At 38.6% G+C, this 16,401-nt stretch overlaps 1 protein-coding gene across 1 annotated transcript in view; it reads left to right on the top strand.

Moving 5' to 3' along the window:
- The window catches only part of TMEM236 (transmembrane protein 236), a gene marked incomplete at both ends in the record, with an annotated part of 39,352 nt that extends 23,186 nt beyond the window's left edge, over window positions 1-16,166 (top strand). The window contains one exon of the mRNA XM_081134227.1: window positions 15,592-16,166. Coding sequence (XP_080990353.1) covers window positions 15,592-16,166 — 575 coding nt within the window. The remainder of the gene's footprint in view (window positions 1-15,591) is intronic.
- Window positions 16,167-16,401: the final 235 nt, after the last annotated feature.

Raw genomic sequence — 16,401 nt, 5'->3', positions numbered from 1 at the left:
CTGGTACATAGATTTCTGAGGCATGGCACTGTCACACAATACATAGTCTCTAATAACGTTTCGTTCAATGTTGTAAAATTGGTTTTGCTATATGTTGTTTTGCTTAAAGTCACAGAACAATGACGGTAAGTGAGGATGTACTATAATGTCAAGCCCAGTCTTGTAAAAAAAATAAGAAGAATGTAATATATAGACTGAATGTCCCCAGCTTTTAGTAGCGTCTGTGTACAAATGAGCATACCTTAACATTTCCATCTGAATTTTGCTAGTTCTTTCGACCTATTATTGGCTGGCCTCCATTTCTCTTCCTCTCCTATTGTTCCCTCCTCTTTTTAAACCAGATGCAAAGTGAGTCTCCTGTGCTCTCACTTGTTGTCTAGGCTGTTGACTAACCCATTGCTACTGCTTTCCTCTCAGTCGTCATTCTTATGCACAGACAATTTGGCATGCTATTTTCCCCACCACTCCTGCTCAACTCTCTGCTCAAAACACTTAATACTACTTGCATTTGGGAGGTTGCCTGATATTCTGCTGGGGCTTTACACTGATGACCTTTCCTCTGCAAGTTGGATACTGACATTCTTCCACTGAGTCCTATTTTTCTAGAGAGGCCCTATCAGAGTAATGGAATAGCTATTTTCATTAGGAAACATATGCCTTTTATCCCCAGTGTGCTCATGTACCAACAGATTGGCTGGGCTTTAATGATTTCAAGTAATGGCCATTTGACTCCCCTGGAAACCACCATTTCCCCTCCTATCACTAGATCTTGTGGCTTCTTTTTTTCCCCACGGGGTCTCTCATAAATTTTCCTTACATAAGGTTTCCCTATATTGTCTGAACCCCAAATCAGGCTCACCTTCAGATTTCCTTCCCTGCCCCCACCTAGACTCCTTAACCCCTATTTAAACCAATGAATGCAAACAGACACATAAAGAAGTCCATGGGTAGGGTGCACATTTTTAGTGCCACCTGTAGGACTCATTTGAATAAAACGCACCCTGCTTGGGCACCATGTTGTAAGTAGTATAACAGAGTATATCAGTTCAAATACTTTGGGGCCACAGATGAAGGAAAGCTTTATCTTATCCAAGGGGTTAAGTGTACATGTTTTGGTAGTAAAAATAACGTTAGCTGGATTTCACCCTGAATTGACAAACCTTGCTGGAATGGAAGTTGCCTTCTTAACACGAGCTACTGTTTGTTTCCAAATGGTCAATTTGGAAATTTACAAAGCTACTTCAAGAGCTACTCTGAAAACTTTTGGATGCCCAATTCCTGCTGGAACCAGACCAACACAATTTTTGTTTGTTTAGAAGTTAGTATTTTATGTAAGATTTCATTTGAAAAATGATTCTTCTGCTAACGATTGAAAGCCATTAATCTAGGGCCTCATTTAGAGCCATCGGCTGTATCTATTTCTAGGGCGGTACTGTAACTCAGGTAGCCAATTCTCTACCTCTCTAGCTGCTGGCTCCCTGGGAATCAGGACACTGCACACCTAGGATAAAGTATGCCCCTGTCCAAAGTCTGGTGACTGCTGCTGCTCTGGGATACAATACAACACAACACAACACAACACAACACAACACAACACAACACAACATACCATAATACATAATACAAAACACAGTATAGTGCAGCTTTGCAGGTAGAGCAGGCCCATCCTGGTGGAGCATACACACATAGGTCTGTGGCCCCAACACATACAAAAAACAGATAGATTTTTTTCAACAATCCATTTTGAATTGTGTTATTTCTAATATTTTCTGTTTTTCCAAAATAATACATATTTATTTAAAAATGTCAAATAGACATGAGCAAAAAAGAAGAAACTGGGAATCAATCAACCATTCTCTTACACACTAGAGATTTGTAACTGATAGCATCATGATGGACATTCTTCACTTAAGAAAACCTATTTTGTAACTTCTTTTTTTCCTTAATAATATGTTGTGGGTATCCTTCTTGTTATTACACTTTTTTCTGCTGTGTCATTTTTATTGGTTGAATAGTATTCCATTATATTAGTGAACCATGATTTATTAACTAATAATATAGTTGGTATGTGGATAGTGCAGGGGGTCTGTGTTTAGGGAACTCTGTGCTGTCTATGAGAGGCAGAAGCCACTCTGCGAGGTGACTAGCCAAGCAGAGGCTGGGGACAGAGAGAGTTATGTTCGCAGCAGTTATGCCGCTGGATGACAGCTGAGTGATACCAGGATGATGACTGCGGTGTCCTCAGAAGACCCTCAGCATCTGCACATGCCCAGACTCCTTGGCAACAATGCTTTCCAGAAGAAAGGGACTATTATGGACTGGCTGCACATGCAGACAAATACACAAGAGGTCGTGGGGAATTGTACAAACAAGGTGGCAAGATAACTTGGCTATATTAGGGATATCTGCACAGTCAGAGGCTACTTGCTAGAGTTGCTAGAGGTGAGATCAACAGGCTATTTGAGTAGAAAACATCAGAGCATTTCAGAGGAGTTGGTTTCCACTATCACATTAGTAAGAGGTGCCAGATATGATGTTGGCAGTGTAAGGTTTTCAAATAAATCTGCTTGCAGTGGCCCCAGTCCAGTTCCTTCTGTGTAGTCTCTTTAATACCCAGAGACTTGGGCCAAGTACTGCAGGACCTCAACGGCATAATGATTACGTCTTTAGATTAAATGCCTAGATGTACAACTTCTGGCTTAAAGAATATGCAAGGTTTTAAGGTTTTTCAATGTGTCAGTCAATCAATGGCTCCCTCTAAAGATAATGCCCTAATTTAGCCTCCAAACAGCAGTGTCAGAAAACACCTGTTTCTCCTCAACCTTGTAACATTAGATAATTTATTTCTTTTCATCTTTGCCAGTATCATATGCAAAAATAGTGTCTTATCATTTTAATAATTTGCACAAAGTAGTACTTGTGTTGCACATTTTCTCACAGGTTTATTGGCTCTTTGTGTTTCTAAAAAATCATTTATTTATGTCCTTGATCTGTTTTTCTGTTGACATGTCCATTCTTTTTTTTAAAGTACTGATTCATGAGTTCTGTAAATAGTAAGAATGTTAAATTTTGTCTGTCCTAAATGTATCATTTATTTCAGGGGTATTTGCCTTTTAATTTCATTATGGTGTTTTTGATATGGAAATGTTTAATTTTGATACAATCCAGTCTATTAATATTTCCTTTATGGACTCTTAGGTACTATGCTTTAAATTTTTTTCCCCTTCAAGGTGATATAAATATTTACCAATTATTTCCTCAAAAAGATTTCTTTTACTCTTTAATTGAATTTATTAGAGTGACATTGATTAATAAAATTATAAAGGTTTCAGGTGTACAATTCTACAATACCTCATTAGTATATAGTAATCTGTGTTCACCTCCCGAAGTCAAGTCTCCTTCCATCACCATTTATCCCCTCTTTACCTCTTCTACCTCCCTGCACACCCCTTTCCTTCTGGGAATCACCACACTCTTGTCTGTGTCTGTGAGATTTTTGTTGTTGTTTGTTTTTTGCTTAATCCCTTCACCGTTTGCACCCAGCCCTGCGACCCACCATCCCTCTGACAGCTGTCAGTCTGTTCTCTGTATCTGTGAGTCTGTTTCTATTCTATTTGTTAGTTTATTTTATTCATTACATTTTACATATGAGTGCAATCTTTGGTACTTGTCTTTCTCTGACTAGCTTATTTCCCTTAGCATAACACTCTCCAGGTCCATCCATGCTGTTGCAAAGGGTAAGGTTTCCTTTTCTTTTATGGTTGAGTAGTAAGTATTCAATTGTGTGAATGTACCACAGATTTTTTTATCCACTCATCTACTGATGGGCACTTGGGCTGCTTCCAAATCTTGACCATTGCAGCATTATTTACAATGGTCAAGATTCTTCGGATATATTTTCAGAAGTGGAATCTCTGGGTCATAAGGCAGCTCCACTTTTAATTTTTTGAGGAAACTCTGAATGCTTTCCACAGTGGCTGCACTAATCTGCATTCCTACTAACACTGCAGGAGGGTTCCCTTTTCTCCACACCGTCGCCATCACTGTTGTTTGTTGATTTATTGATGACAGGCACTCTGACAGGTGTGAGGCAATATCTCATTGTGGTTTTAATTTACATTCTCTGATGATTAGTGACACTGAGTATCTTTTCATATGTCTCTTGCCCATTTGTATGTCCTTTTTGAAAAAGTATCTACTCAGGTCCTTTGCCCATTTTTTAATTAGATTGCTTGTTTTTGTGTGTGTTGAGTTTTAGAAGTTCTTCATAAATTTTGGATTTTAATCCCTTATCAGATGTATCATTGGCAAATATGTTCTCCCATTCAGTGGGTTGTCTTTTCATTTTGTTGACAGTTTCCTTTGTTGTGCAAAACCATTTTAGTTTGATGTAGTCCCATTTGTTTGTTTCTTCTTTTGTTTCCATCGCCCAAGGAGATATATCAGAAAAAATATTGCTATGAGAAATGTCCAAGATTTTACTGCTTATATTTTCTTCTAGGAGTTTTATGGTTTTGAGTCTAACATTTATGTCTTTAATCCATTCTGAGTTTATTCTTGTGTACGGAATAAGAAGGTGGCCTAATTTCATTTTGTTTTTTTGCTTGTATCTGTCCAATTTTTGGAACACCATTTATCGAATAGACTATCTTTACCTCATTGTATGTTCTTGCCTCCTTTTTCAAATATTAATTGACCATAAAGGTGTAACTTTATTTCTGGGCTCTCTATTCTGTTCCATTGATCTATATGTCTGTTTTTATGCCAGTACCATGCTGTTTTGATTACTATGGCCTTGTAGTATAGTCTGATATCAGGTAGTGTGATTCCTCCAACTTTGTTCTTTCTCAGGATTGCTGTTGCTATTTGGGGTCTTTTGGGGTTCCATATATGTTTTTGGAATACTTGTTCTAGTTCTGTGAAATATGCCATTGGTATCTTAAAAAGAATTGTGTTGAATCTACAGATTGCTTTGGGTAGAATGCACATTTTATAATCCTCACCTGAAGACATGCTTAGAGAAAGGAAGGGAGAGAGAAAAAGAGAGAGAAACATTGATGTGAGAGAGAAACATCCATCATTGATCAGTTGCCTTCCACATGCTCTCTGACTGGGAATCAAACCCAAAACCCAGGTATGTGCCCTGACTGGGAATTGAACTGGCAACATTTTGGTTCACAGAATGACACTCAACCAACTGAGCCACTCAATATGGACATTTTAATGATGTTAATTCTTCCTATACACAAACATGGTCTATACTTCTACTTATTTGTATCTTCCTCAATTTCTTTCTTCAGTGTCTTATAAGTTTTCAAATTCAGGTCTTTTACATCTTTGGTTTAAATTATTTCTAGGTATTTTATTTTTTTTGATGCAATTGTAAATGGGTTGTTTTCTTACTTTCCCTTTCTGACAGTTCATTATTGGTGTATATAAATGCAACTGATTTCTGGATGTTTATTTTTGCATCCTGCTTCTTTACTGAATTTATTGATCAGTTCAAGTGTTTTTCTGGTGGAATCTATAGGGTTTCTCTATACACAGTTTCATGTCATCTGCAAATAATGACAGTTTTACATCTTTCTTTTTAACTAGGAACTAGGATGCTTTTTTTTTCTTGTCTAATTTCTGTGGCTAGGACTTCCAGTTTATTTTGAGTAAGGGTGGTGAAAGTGAACATCCCTGTCTTGTTCCTGATCTTAAGGGAAGCTCTTGTAGTTTTTGCCCATTGAGTATAATGTTGGCTGTGGGTTTGTCATATAAGACCTTTATTACATTGAGGTATGTTCCCTCTAGTCTTACTTTGCTGAGAGTCTTTAATCATAAATGGGTGCTGTATTTTATCAAATGCTTTTTCTGCATCTATTGATATCATCATGTGGTTTTTATCCTTTATTTTGTTCGTGTGATGTATCATGTTTATTGATTTGTGGATATTGTACCAACCTTGCATCACAGGAACAAATCTCACTTGATCATGGTGTATGATCTTTTTAATGTATTGCTGGATCTGATTTGGTAATATTTTGTTGAGGATCTTAGTATCTATGTTCATCAGGGATATTGGCCTGTAATTTTTTTTCTTTGTAGTATCTTTATCTGGTTTTGGAATTAGGATAATGTTGGTCTCATAAAATGAGTTTGGAAGTCTTCCCTCCTTTTGAATTTTTTGAAATAGTTTGAGAAGGATATGTGTTTCTCAAAAATATTTTATATTTAAATGTTTAATGAAGAGGTTGGAGTCTATGTAGGGTAGAAACTTGTTAATTTACAGGTAACAAATTAGAAATGATCATCAGTGTATTTATTTACTTGGCCTAGCAAAGCTTTTAGACCCCTGCCTTTATTGTATTTCTGTCCATTTCTCCTGATAATTTTCAAAATATGAAAAGCACTTAATAGAGTGCTTTAAAAATATCAATGCCAATCACAATCGTCCCAGATGAAATGAATTAGGATCTCTGGTGATGGGACTTGGACATATGTAATGTAGATTCTAAAAGAGAACTGAAAATATTGAGTTATGACTCATATTTCACATTCAGAGCAGTGTTTCTCACTTTGGGCTGCACATCAGAATCACCTAAAGGGCATCAAATTTTTTTTTATCCCTAGACTGCACCTCAGATAATTAAATCATAATTTTGGGGAATGCATGGGATCCAGGCACTAGGTGATTCACACTTGTGCTGTGTGATTGGAGTGGATGGGTAGAAATAAGAACATAGGCTATCTGCTAAAAATAATGGTGATGCATGAAAGGGAGAGAATCTGCAATAGGTTGGGCAAGGTTTGGAGTGACTGCTATGGGGAATGGAAGCAGAGTGGGTCAAGGACAGTGAGATACATAGATGAACGATGCTTAGGGTACAGCAAAGGGTGGAAAGCAGGATTTTGTCCTGGGTCCAACCAAGATTATGTTATTTTTCTTCAATGATACTCAGAAATCTGGGCATTGACTGTAGGACTGATCGTGGTTGGGAGTTTTTAGAGCAGGAATGGAAGAAAGAAAAGGATCTGTTTCTGAGTTATTTTGTTATTGATTTACCAAAGTGTAATTTCTTAAATGAATAGCAATGATGATTTTTATTGAACGTCTAAGCTATTTCCAGTGAGTCACGGACCACCCATTAAAATATATGCAGGAAGCTCTTACCCACAGGTACCCACCAGAATCACTAGAGGGGTCTTTTCAAAACACAGTGGCAGAGCTCTACCTGCTGATCAACAACACATCACGGGACAGCTGTTGGACCTCAGCATAGATGGTGGAAATGCTTAGATGTGCAATTTCTGGCTCAAAGAATGTGCAAGGTTTTAAGGCCTGGCATCTGTAATTTTTTTGAAGTTCCACAAGCAATTCTGATATCCACCCTGAATGAGAGCCTTTGATTATAGGAAGTAGTAGGAACTGAGGCAAATAGCAAGTTAAAAGCTGAGAGACCACATCTAGATGCTTACAGGAATCTGCTTCCCAGATTTCCTTGAAATGGAAGTCATCACACCTCAAAATAGAATGTGAGAGATTCCACAGAAGAGAAAAAAAAAGAAAAAAAAAGAGGGATACTGATTTTCTCTAAAGAAAATGAATAGCATTTTGAGTTCCCCTTTGCTTCTTTTTAAGAAAAAGCTTATTATACAGGATGAGCCCAGTGTGTGAGCTGGGTTTTCACAATGTGTTTTGCAATGTGTTTAGAGAGTCTGTATGAGGAACACTGTGTTCAGGGCCATGCCAAGGAGGGGTAGTATTTCCTTTCATACCCTCGCTTTGCTATTTAGAAGAGGGAAGTTTCAGGAATCGATGTCAGTTTTAGGATTCTTTCCCCCTCTTCTCAGGAAATAAGTAGCCATTTACCAACTGGGGTGAGAGAAGGGTAGAATTTCTGATTTACACATTCTAATGAAGTAGAGCTGTCAGGATTAGGTCAGTGTGGGTTGGGCCAGAAACTATATTGCAGTGATCCCAAGAGACAGGACATCAAAAGCTATCAAAACATGAGCTAGGGCTTCCTTTGATTAGGGCAGCTTTACATGATTTTAACAATTTGGTGTTTAATTTTCAATTTTTTCCATGTAGGAATACAGAGTCAGATTCTTGAGAGCTGCAAGATATTTGCAAAAAAATATTTCAGGGAGACTGGTAGAAACAAGGAAACATAAGGGCAGCATGTATACTTTATAACATTGAGCCATGTTCTTTATGTCATTATCAACCAACAAAAGTTTATGGCCCCAGTTTGAAATGAAAAATCATAGGTCATTAATTTTTAAAATCTAGTTTTCCTTGTCTAGGATTGAAGAGAGTGAAACTGGTTGTTGAGCTGATGGCTTGCACAATGTACACAATTTTGGTCTTTTTTCGTTTACATGCTGTGTGCACTAAGCGTGGGGTCCCATGTATGGGAACACCGTTTTGCTCAGACTCTGCTACTACATGCTATTTAGGACCCCAAGTCCTCCTATTTCTGGGTGTGATGGAGTTTACAAAGGCCGCTTCCTATGAACTCATAAATGCTGTCATCTTAGAATCACACATTGGCACTTTTGTCCCCAGACTGATGACTCATGACCCCTCTGGTGTCTGGGAAGCTTTGAAATGCCTTCAACCGCTGCTGCTGCTACGGTGTCATCTCCCATTGATGTCAGTAACAAGTGCTGCTGGGCTGGGCAGGTGCCACGCCACGCGGGCATGCTCTGCTGGCCCAGAGCCACGTTACATCTTCTCTTACCACGAGCTACGCAGGTCCCCAGGCTGCCCTGCCAGGAGCTCCTCGTGTCCTCCGGGGCCTGTTAACCAATCAGTCCCACAGGCTTGCTTAAAGGGCTCTGTCTAGGACCCGGGCCAGAGGGCCATCTGACTGGTAGTCCCTGTGCAGGACTCCAAAGTCCTTCTTCCCGTTGACTTGGGAGATGGACGAAGGTGGGGGCACGGGCTGTTGTTATTTGGCCTGGTTTTTATGATTTATTATTTTTTCAGATTTATTGAAATAGAATTGAAACATAACATAGTATAAGTTTAATGTTATAATGAACAATGTGGTGATATGCTACACTTCTATATTGTGAAATGATTACCACAATAGGGTCCGTTAACATCTCCAGCACCTCACATAGTTACCACTTCTTTTTTTTTTTTTTTGTGGTGAGAACATTTCCGATCTACTCTCTTAGCGACTTTCAAGCATATAACAGTATTTTTAACTATAGCCACCATGCTGTACCTTAGGTTCCCAAATCTTATTCAGCTTATAACTGGAAGTTTGTACTCTTTTGTTGTTGTTGTTAATCTTTACTCGAGGATATTTTCTTCATTGCTTTTTACAGAGCATAGAAGGTTAGGGAGGGAGGGAGGGAGGGAGGGAGAAAGAGAGAGAGAGAGAGAGAGGGAAACATCGATGTGAGAGAGACACATCAATTAGTTGCCCCCGGAATGTGCCCCAACCGGAGCCGGGCATTGAACCCGCAGCCCCTTTGGTGCACGGGCCTGATGCTTGAACCACTGAGAACACCAGCCAGGGCTGGAAGTTTGTACCCTTTCATCAGCATCTCCCCATTTCTCCCACCCCACAGTCCCTGGAAACCACCATTCTGCTCTTCGTTTCTATGAGCTCAGCTTTTCTAGATGGAAGATTGATCTTTCTTTTTCTTTTTTTATAGCAGGATGGTTAGACATTTTATACAACTACAGTTGGTTTTTATGCTTTGGCTTATTTGTCTTAGTGCAGATCCCGCCCCCCCCCCCCCCCCCAGGATGTCCATTGCTGCCTCATGCCAATAGACCCCAGAACAGGAATTTCCTCCATCTTTTATTCTGCAAATTTTTATCTCCATAAAGAGATATCTGTTCCACGCCAGGTACTCTGTCAGGTGCTGCGAGTACCTCGGCGAGCGGAAAAGCTCACGGTCTAGTGGGCAGAACAGCACATCAGTAAATCACACCAACAAATATGCATAAAGCTGAGGGAAGCCCGTAAGGCAGCCTGACAGCCCGTTCCCGCGTGCGTCTCTCTTTGTCGCCCACTTGGGTTCATGCAGGGCTTCCTAGCTTTGGTTTGTATCCAAGCACTTACCTAGCAGAGGTATTACAAGCCATTTTAAAGTCTAGAATTATTTGTATTTGGAAATAAGATAACTATATGCTTTTCAAAATTTTACCTAGTTATGTTTCATTTAAATATACTCAATATTATATTATTATATGTAATATAGGAATACATATTATATTGCACATTAACTATTATTATCTTAATTAGCACAATTAAGATAATGAATTATGGTATATATTGTAATATAGTAATGTGAATATATAAAAATAATTTTTCTATTTATGTATTGTAAATCAAATCACATTCTCCAGTCTAAATACATATCAGCTAAGGAGAAGGGTCAGAATATCCCCCATGAAAAACTGAAGATTAAAAAGTTTAGATTAGAAAATTTTCTCAGACAATCTTCAAAAATGGAATATTTAAAAATCTCTAATATTATCAGTTTTGAGCAATTCTTGTCCATTGTTAGATGAGTCTACAATTTTACATTGCCTAAAATCCAGAATTTATTTATTTATTTATTTACTTACTTACTTATTTATTGTCAGATTTATGCAATGCCAGCAGGGAACTGAAACCGAATCTTGGGCTTGTGAATTTACTGGGTAACAATATATTGCCTTTCTAAAGTTGCCGCAGCTGTGCCTCAGCTGGGAATGTATGCCCACGGGCTCTTCCAGACCGATGATGGGTTAACTATTTGTCTTGAATTCATTATTATTATTTCTTGATGAAAACTGCATATAGTTTTGAGCACAAGCAGCAGTGTGTTGGTCAATGTTTAAACAACTGTCTCTCTCGGCAGAAAAAAGCCTTGATTTGTAGAATTTGCCAACTTCAAGTGACCCAGGTGATGCCCCTCAACACTGATCACAGAATTGGGAAAGACGCGCACGGCAGGCTCCTGTTAGCTGCTGCAACTTGTCTCAGCCTGCACAGGGCATATCTGTGGCGTAGCGTTTTTCTTTGTCATGTGAACAGGCAAATATGACCTCGTGTAGGCTCTGTAGTATGACACTATTTCTCAAACGTTTTGACCTCCTGGATATATGAGATACTGGGTAACAGTGTAGCTATAACCACAGTGTAACAAACTGTAATCACTCTTACTATTTACTGCATTGTGATATTCTATTCTATTTCTATTCTAATTCAGTTAAAACTGTAAATTGTTTAGCAATTGCTGGCTGGTATTTATTTAACATACATATGGCTGTTTCTATGTGTTGGGCACTGTTTCAAATGCTTTACAAATGTTCCTTCATCATGAGCACCCTGAGAGGTAGGTGCTGGGTTCTACCTTTGTTCCTTGGCAATGATGTTACTTGTCTTATGGACTTCAGATATGCTCCTCAAAGAAAACAAACTATGCACAGTGCAGTGATTTTCATCAATGTATAGTGTCAAAATAACAATGCTTATAATTTGCCCTGGTGTCTATTTTAATTTTCTCTGATTCTATAAGAATATTATGACTAAAAGCGCTTTGTGTGCTTAATGTTTTTTAAAAAATTCTAATACTGTACATTTTCTACTTTTCCAGATTTTCCCCCCTAGAAAGTTATGTCTAAATCATTAGCATTTAACTTTCTTTGGAACATTTTCCTCTCCGAAAAAATGGATTTGGGGGACTCTTAATCAAGACTAGTCAGAATTTTTCTGAACATTTCTATAATTTGATCTTCTGGTTGTTATGAACTGAGTAACAATTTCCTTTCTCATCAGCTCCCTCGACAGCCTCAAGAGCTTCTTTGCTGATATCTCCATTACTTTTCTGGCTTCTCTGACATCTTCAGCAGCTGTCCATGGAACTTTTATTAAAGCTCTTAAGTTTCTACATAATCTGACTCGGCCACAGCTGGTGTGGTCTAGTGGTTAAGGGTTTGAGGTTCATGGCCTGGTCTCTCTCCTTGTGGTTGTGTGACCTTGAAAACAATTGTTAATCTCTCCGTGCCTCAGTTTATTGATCTTTAAAATGGGAAAATATAGTATCTACGTCATAAAATTTTTATAAAGATTAAGTGAATTAATGTATAGAAAGGGCTTAGAACAGTGCCTGGAATGTATATAGAAAAAACTTAAATATCAGCTCCTCTCCTCTTCCCGCCCTGATTCTCCAGCCCATCTCCAAACTCTCTTTCATTCAGTCGCTGAAGGGTATTTACAGAAGCTCTTCTGGCTACTTGAAGAGCTCCTTTGTCCATTCTTTGCCTAATTCATTCTCTCCTATTCTTCACGTCTCTGCTTAACTGTCACTTCTCAGATGAACCCTTTTGACACCCTGTCTGATTCACACCCCCTGTGATAGTGTCTCATCACAGAACTGACCTTCCCTTGAAAGCCCTGCCACAAGCTGTTCACAGGAGACTTAGAGTGGTGGAGGGGGGCTGTTTCCACATTGCTGACTGCACCCTTCCCAATGCCCGGCCTGAGCTCGGTACAGCACTCGCACATTTGATTGCTCATATCTGTTGGGAGCCTACATGGTGCCTTTTTAGTATCAGCTTCATTTCTGTCTTGTTTTTAGGTACCTTTCCTTGTGATTCTTCTCTCATTTTCTTTCTTTTTATTTAAATAACGTTTTTCCTTTTTTTTGCAAGAGGAATACATGATCACTCTAGAAAATTCCTCACCACTGATTTGTTGTGTTGTACTTAAGTTTTCCCTGGAAGCCATCCAAAACTTCTGGGAAACAAGTTAGAGATAGAAATACATCATTATAAAGAAATAATAAAGTAAAATAGGAATGAGTTACCTACTTAAACATTTATTAAACATTTATCTGTTATATCAAAATTACATTTCCTTAATTATTTAGCTTGCACAGTGAAGGCAAAAAGGTTGTTTTGGCAACTGGCGTCCGATGTGGGGAACTACACAGAATGGCTGCTATTTTTAGTTTTTATAGGGCAATGTGAACCTCTACGGAAGCAAGTAGTTTTCTTCATGCTTCTATCTTCTGTGAGTTTTGCACAAATCAACATTGTTTTACCCAAATAGAACACTAACAGCTAACAACAATAACAAAAAGAATTCCAGCTGTAAGTGGAAATTAAAAAGACAATAATAATTCAGAGGGAAACTAATCATGGAGCCAAGGGGAATGGTATTAAATACAGGAAAGTTTACATCACCCAGAGATAAATAGGCTGGTCCATTCTAATGACCAAATAATTTCTTGGTTTGTTCAACTTTACCTTGCCCTATGGGAGGCCAGCAAAGCTTTCCACTTGGAAAGAGGACCGGCAGAGTCTCTGTGTCCCCAAACCTAAACTGGTCTCAGTGGAGCTGTGGAGAGATAGGAAGCTCTGGGCTTGGATTTCACCAAATACACATGGATTGGGGCTTTAGCATCTCATTAAAAACTAACTCTAGCTAAGAATTCATTGTACATCCCACAGCTCATGCCTACAGGCATTAAGATTCTTACTGACTGTTTAAAAGTGTCAATGTGTCATTTCTTAGATTGCCACTTCCTGGTGTTGAAACAATGCTGAATTGGCAATCATCTGTGAAAGCCCAAATTATACACTGTGTTCTGCATGTTGAGGAAGGAATTCTGATTTTTATTCAACAGCTTTATCTTCTAAGAGAGGTGAAGGAGAGTTCTCTAGGATGCGACACACTCTAAGAAACATTTTTTCATATTGATACATTTTTTAATTTTTTTTTTTTTTGTAAAATGAGAGCTTGATGCCGGTGGGCATCAGCATTTAAAAAGAGATGATTTTATGAACATTAAAATAATAATAATTAGTAATTTTTTCTCTTACACGAGTTATTATTTATTAAAATGATACTTATGCCACGGTGACATCAAAGGTTGGTTAAGAAGTTTCTAAGGGTCATGGGTCCTACCATTTATTTATGAATGATTCATACCAGAAGTAAGTAATAGTTCATCAAGAATTTAGGTTATCTTTTCAGTTTATAAATATACTGAAAAGTTAAAATTTTAGAATAGTTAGTTGTTTAAAAAGAAAACTGAAATTTATTTGTCCTTTAAACAATACTAATTTGTAACAATCAAACATAATAATTTAAAATGTTTTTTATTCAGCTCAGTATATTTCAACAAATTTTTGTTGACTTTGTTTCTTTAACCTTTATAGATATTCAACCTAATGACTCACTTTAAATTTTGTATTATCAAGTAGTACGGAAGCTCAGCATATTCAGAGTAAACTTTGTCAAGGCCTGATAAATACTTAGCAACAGAAATGGTGCTTAAGTGGATAAATGTTTAAAAAATAATGTGCTTGCCCAACGGGGCATGGCTCAGCGATTGAGTGTCGGACTAGGATCCAGGAGATCAGGGTTCGATTCCCGGTCAGGGCACTTGCCCGGGGTGCAGGCTTAATCCCCAGTCAGGGGCGTGCAGGAGGCAGCGGATCAATGACTCTCATCACTGATGTTTCTATCTTTCTCTCTCTCCCTCTCCTTTCCTCTCTCTGAAAATACATCAATAAAGATGTATTTAAAAAATAATAATAATGTGCTATACCTTCTTCATGTATAAAAACCATCAACATTGTTAAGTCTTGAGATCTGAGGATCTCTTCATAATCCCCCAACTTCAATGCCCACGTGCACACAGAGAGGTGCACACACACACACACACACACACACACACAATGTAATGTTGATGAGAAAATACCCTACTTATTTAGATGACTGGTATGTTGATCAGGCATAGTTTGGTTAGATGTTTTAGTCTAACCAAAGTTAAAAAACTTTGGGGGAAAAATAGGTTTCAAATCTTTTCTTTTTAAATTTTATTTTTAATTACAGTTTACATTCAATATTATTTCATATTAGTTTCAAAATATTCATGGGTGTAAAGTACGGCATAGGGAATATAAGTTTAAAATCTTGGATTCAGAGTGTCACCAGTCACCAAGGCTTTCTCAAGATTAAACGGATTCCCTCTTAGCACCAAACTCCAAGCCTGAAGATGGGCTGTGGTGAGTGTTGTAGGCTTCTTATAAAATGACAAGATCGGACCATTGTACTTTGATTTGCCCAGTGAGCTAGGTTCATCTGATTTGGGGTATCTGTGTAGCACATGATATAGTGCCGCTAGGTAGGTAATAACAGCCAGAAGGTTAGGAGATTGTCATTGGGGTCAAACAGGTCTGAGTGTCAATTCCAGCTCCACTCATTGGATATGGGTGTCATCCTACCTCTTGGGGCCCAACTTCCATGTTTATAAAATGGGACAGTGAGCTCTGTCTCTCAGTCTCTCTGAGGGTTTAATGAGATAAAGTGTGAAAGTGCTTAGCTTGTAAACAATAACGGCTAATCCTGTGAAATGGTAAAAATGACTTAGGATCCATATCCAGGAACATCTAGGGGCCTCTCTTTTTTGTCCAGCATGCTACCCATTGGTATCTTGAAGTTCTACGTGCAAAACAGGCCTCAACTAGGAGAACACTTACAATGTTATTTTTCAATTTTAAGTTTAAATAAAATTCGAAATTTTTAAAACCTTTCAAATGACATAAAATTAAAAATCAATCAATCAATAAACGTGTTGCAGGTCATGAAGATACGCGCGTCCATGCCACCACTTTGCAACGCATAAAAACCGTGACTGATCAAGTGAAGCAGAACGAAGGGAACCCCGAGCCCCCCCAGCCAGCCCAGAGGACCAAGGCACCGGCGGCCGTGACACGGGGCCCTGCTCCCGAGCAGGCCGGACCCCAGGAGCCCTCCTTCCAGTCGGGAGTCCTGAGAGCCATGTCCCAGTGGGACGTTCGGGCCGAGATTTTCCTGCTGAGCTTCATGCTGTGGGCTGACACCGTAGAAATGGTGCGTGTGGCCGGCCACCAAGCCGTGTACAAGTCAGCCTGGCTGTACCCCGTCTACCTGTTCAGCTTCATTTCTCTCCTTCGAATTATATTCACGCCGCAGAACCCTCTCCTGAATTCCCTGGGCGTCCTGCTCCAGGACTTACCCTTTATTTTTGTAAGACTTGGTTTAATCATTGACCTGGGAACCATCACACCCGTGCTGGGCCTTTGTAAAAATGTACTGGTGACTGTCTCTTATGTTTATTTCAATCACTTGACCAAATTCAGGATTTTCTCCACCTTTGAACTGTCTTCATTTTAAAAGGAAAATGCAACATTGTCAAGCCTTTTTACCATGCATGTGTACACATTTGGAAACTTACTATTTTCTGGGGCCTAAGTTTTTGCACTATATAAAGAAATGAAATTAGATTGTAGAAAATAAGCTATTTTAAACAACTCTAACATCAGCTTTCTAAAATGTGTATAAATGGTGCTAAATTTAAGTAAATTTATATTCTTATAAGTTGACTCTCCTGGATCTCTAGAAAATATTA

This window comes from Miniopterus schreibersii (assembly GCF_964146895.1).
Source record: "Miniopterus schreibersii genome assembly, chromosome: 1".
Lineage (NCBI taxonomy): Eukaryota > Metazoa > Chordata > Mammalia > Chiroptera > Miniopteridae > Miniopterus > Miniopterus schreibersii.
This window is presented reverse-complemented; position numbering and strand designations above follow the sequence as displayed.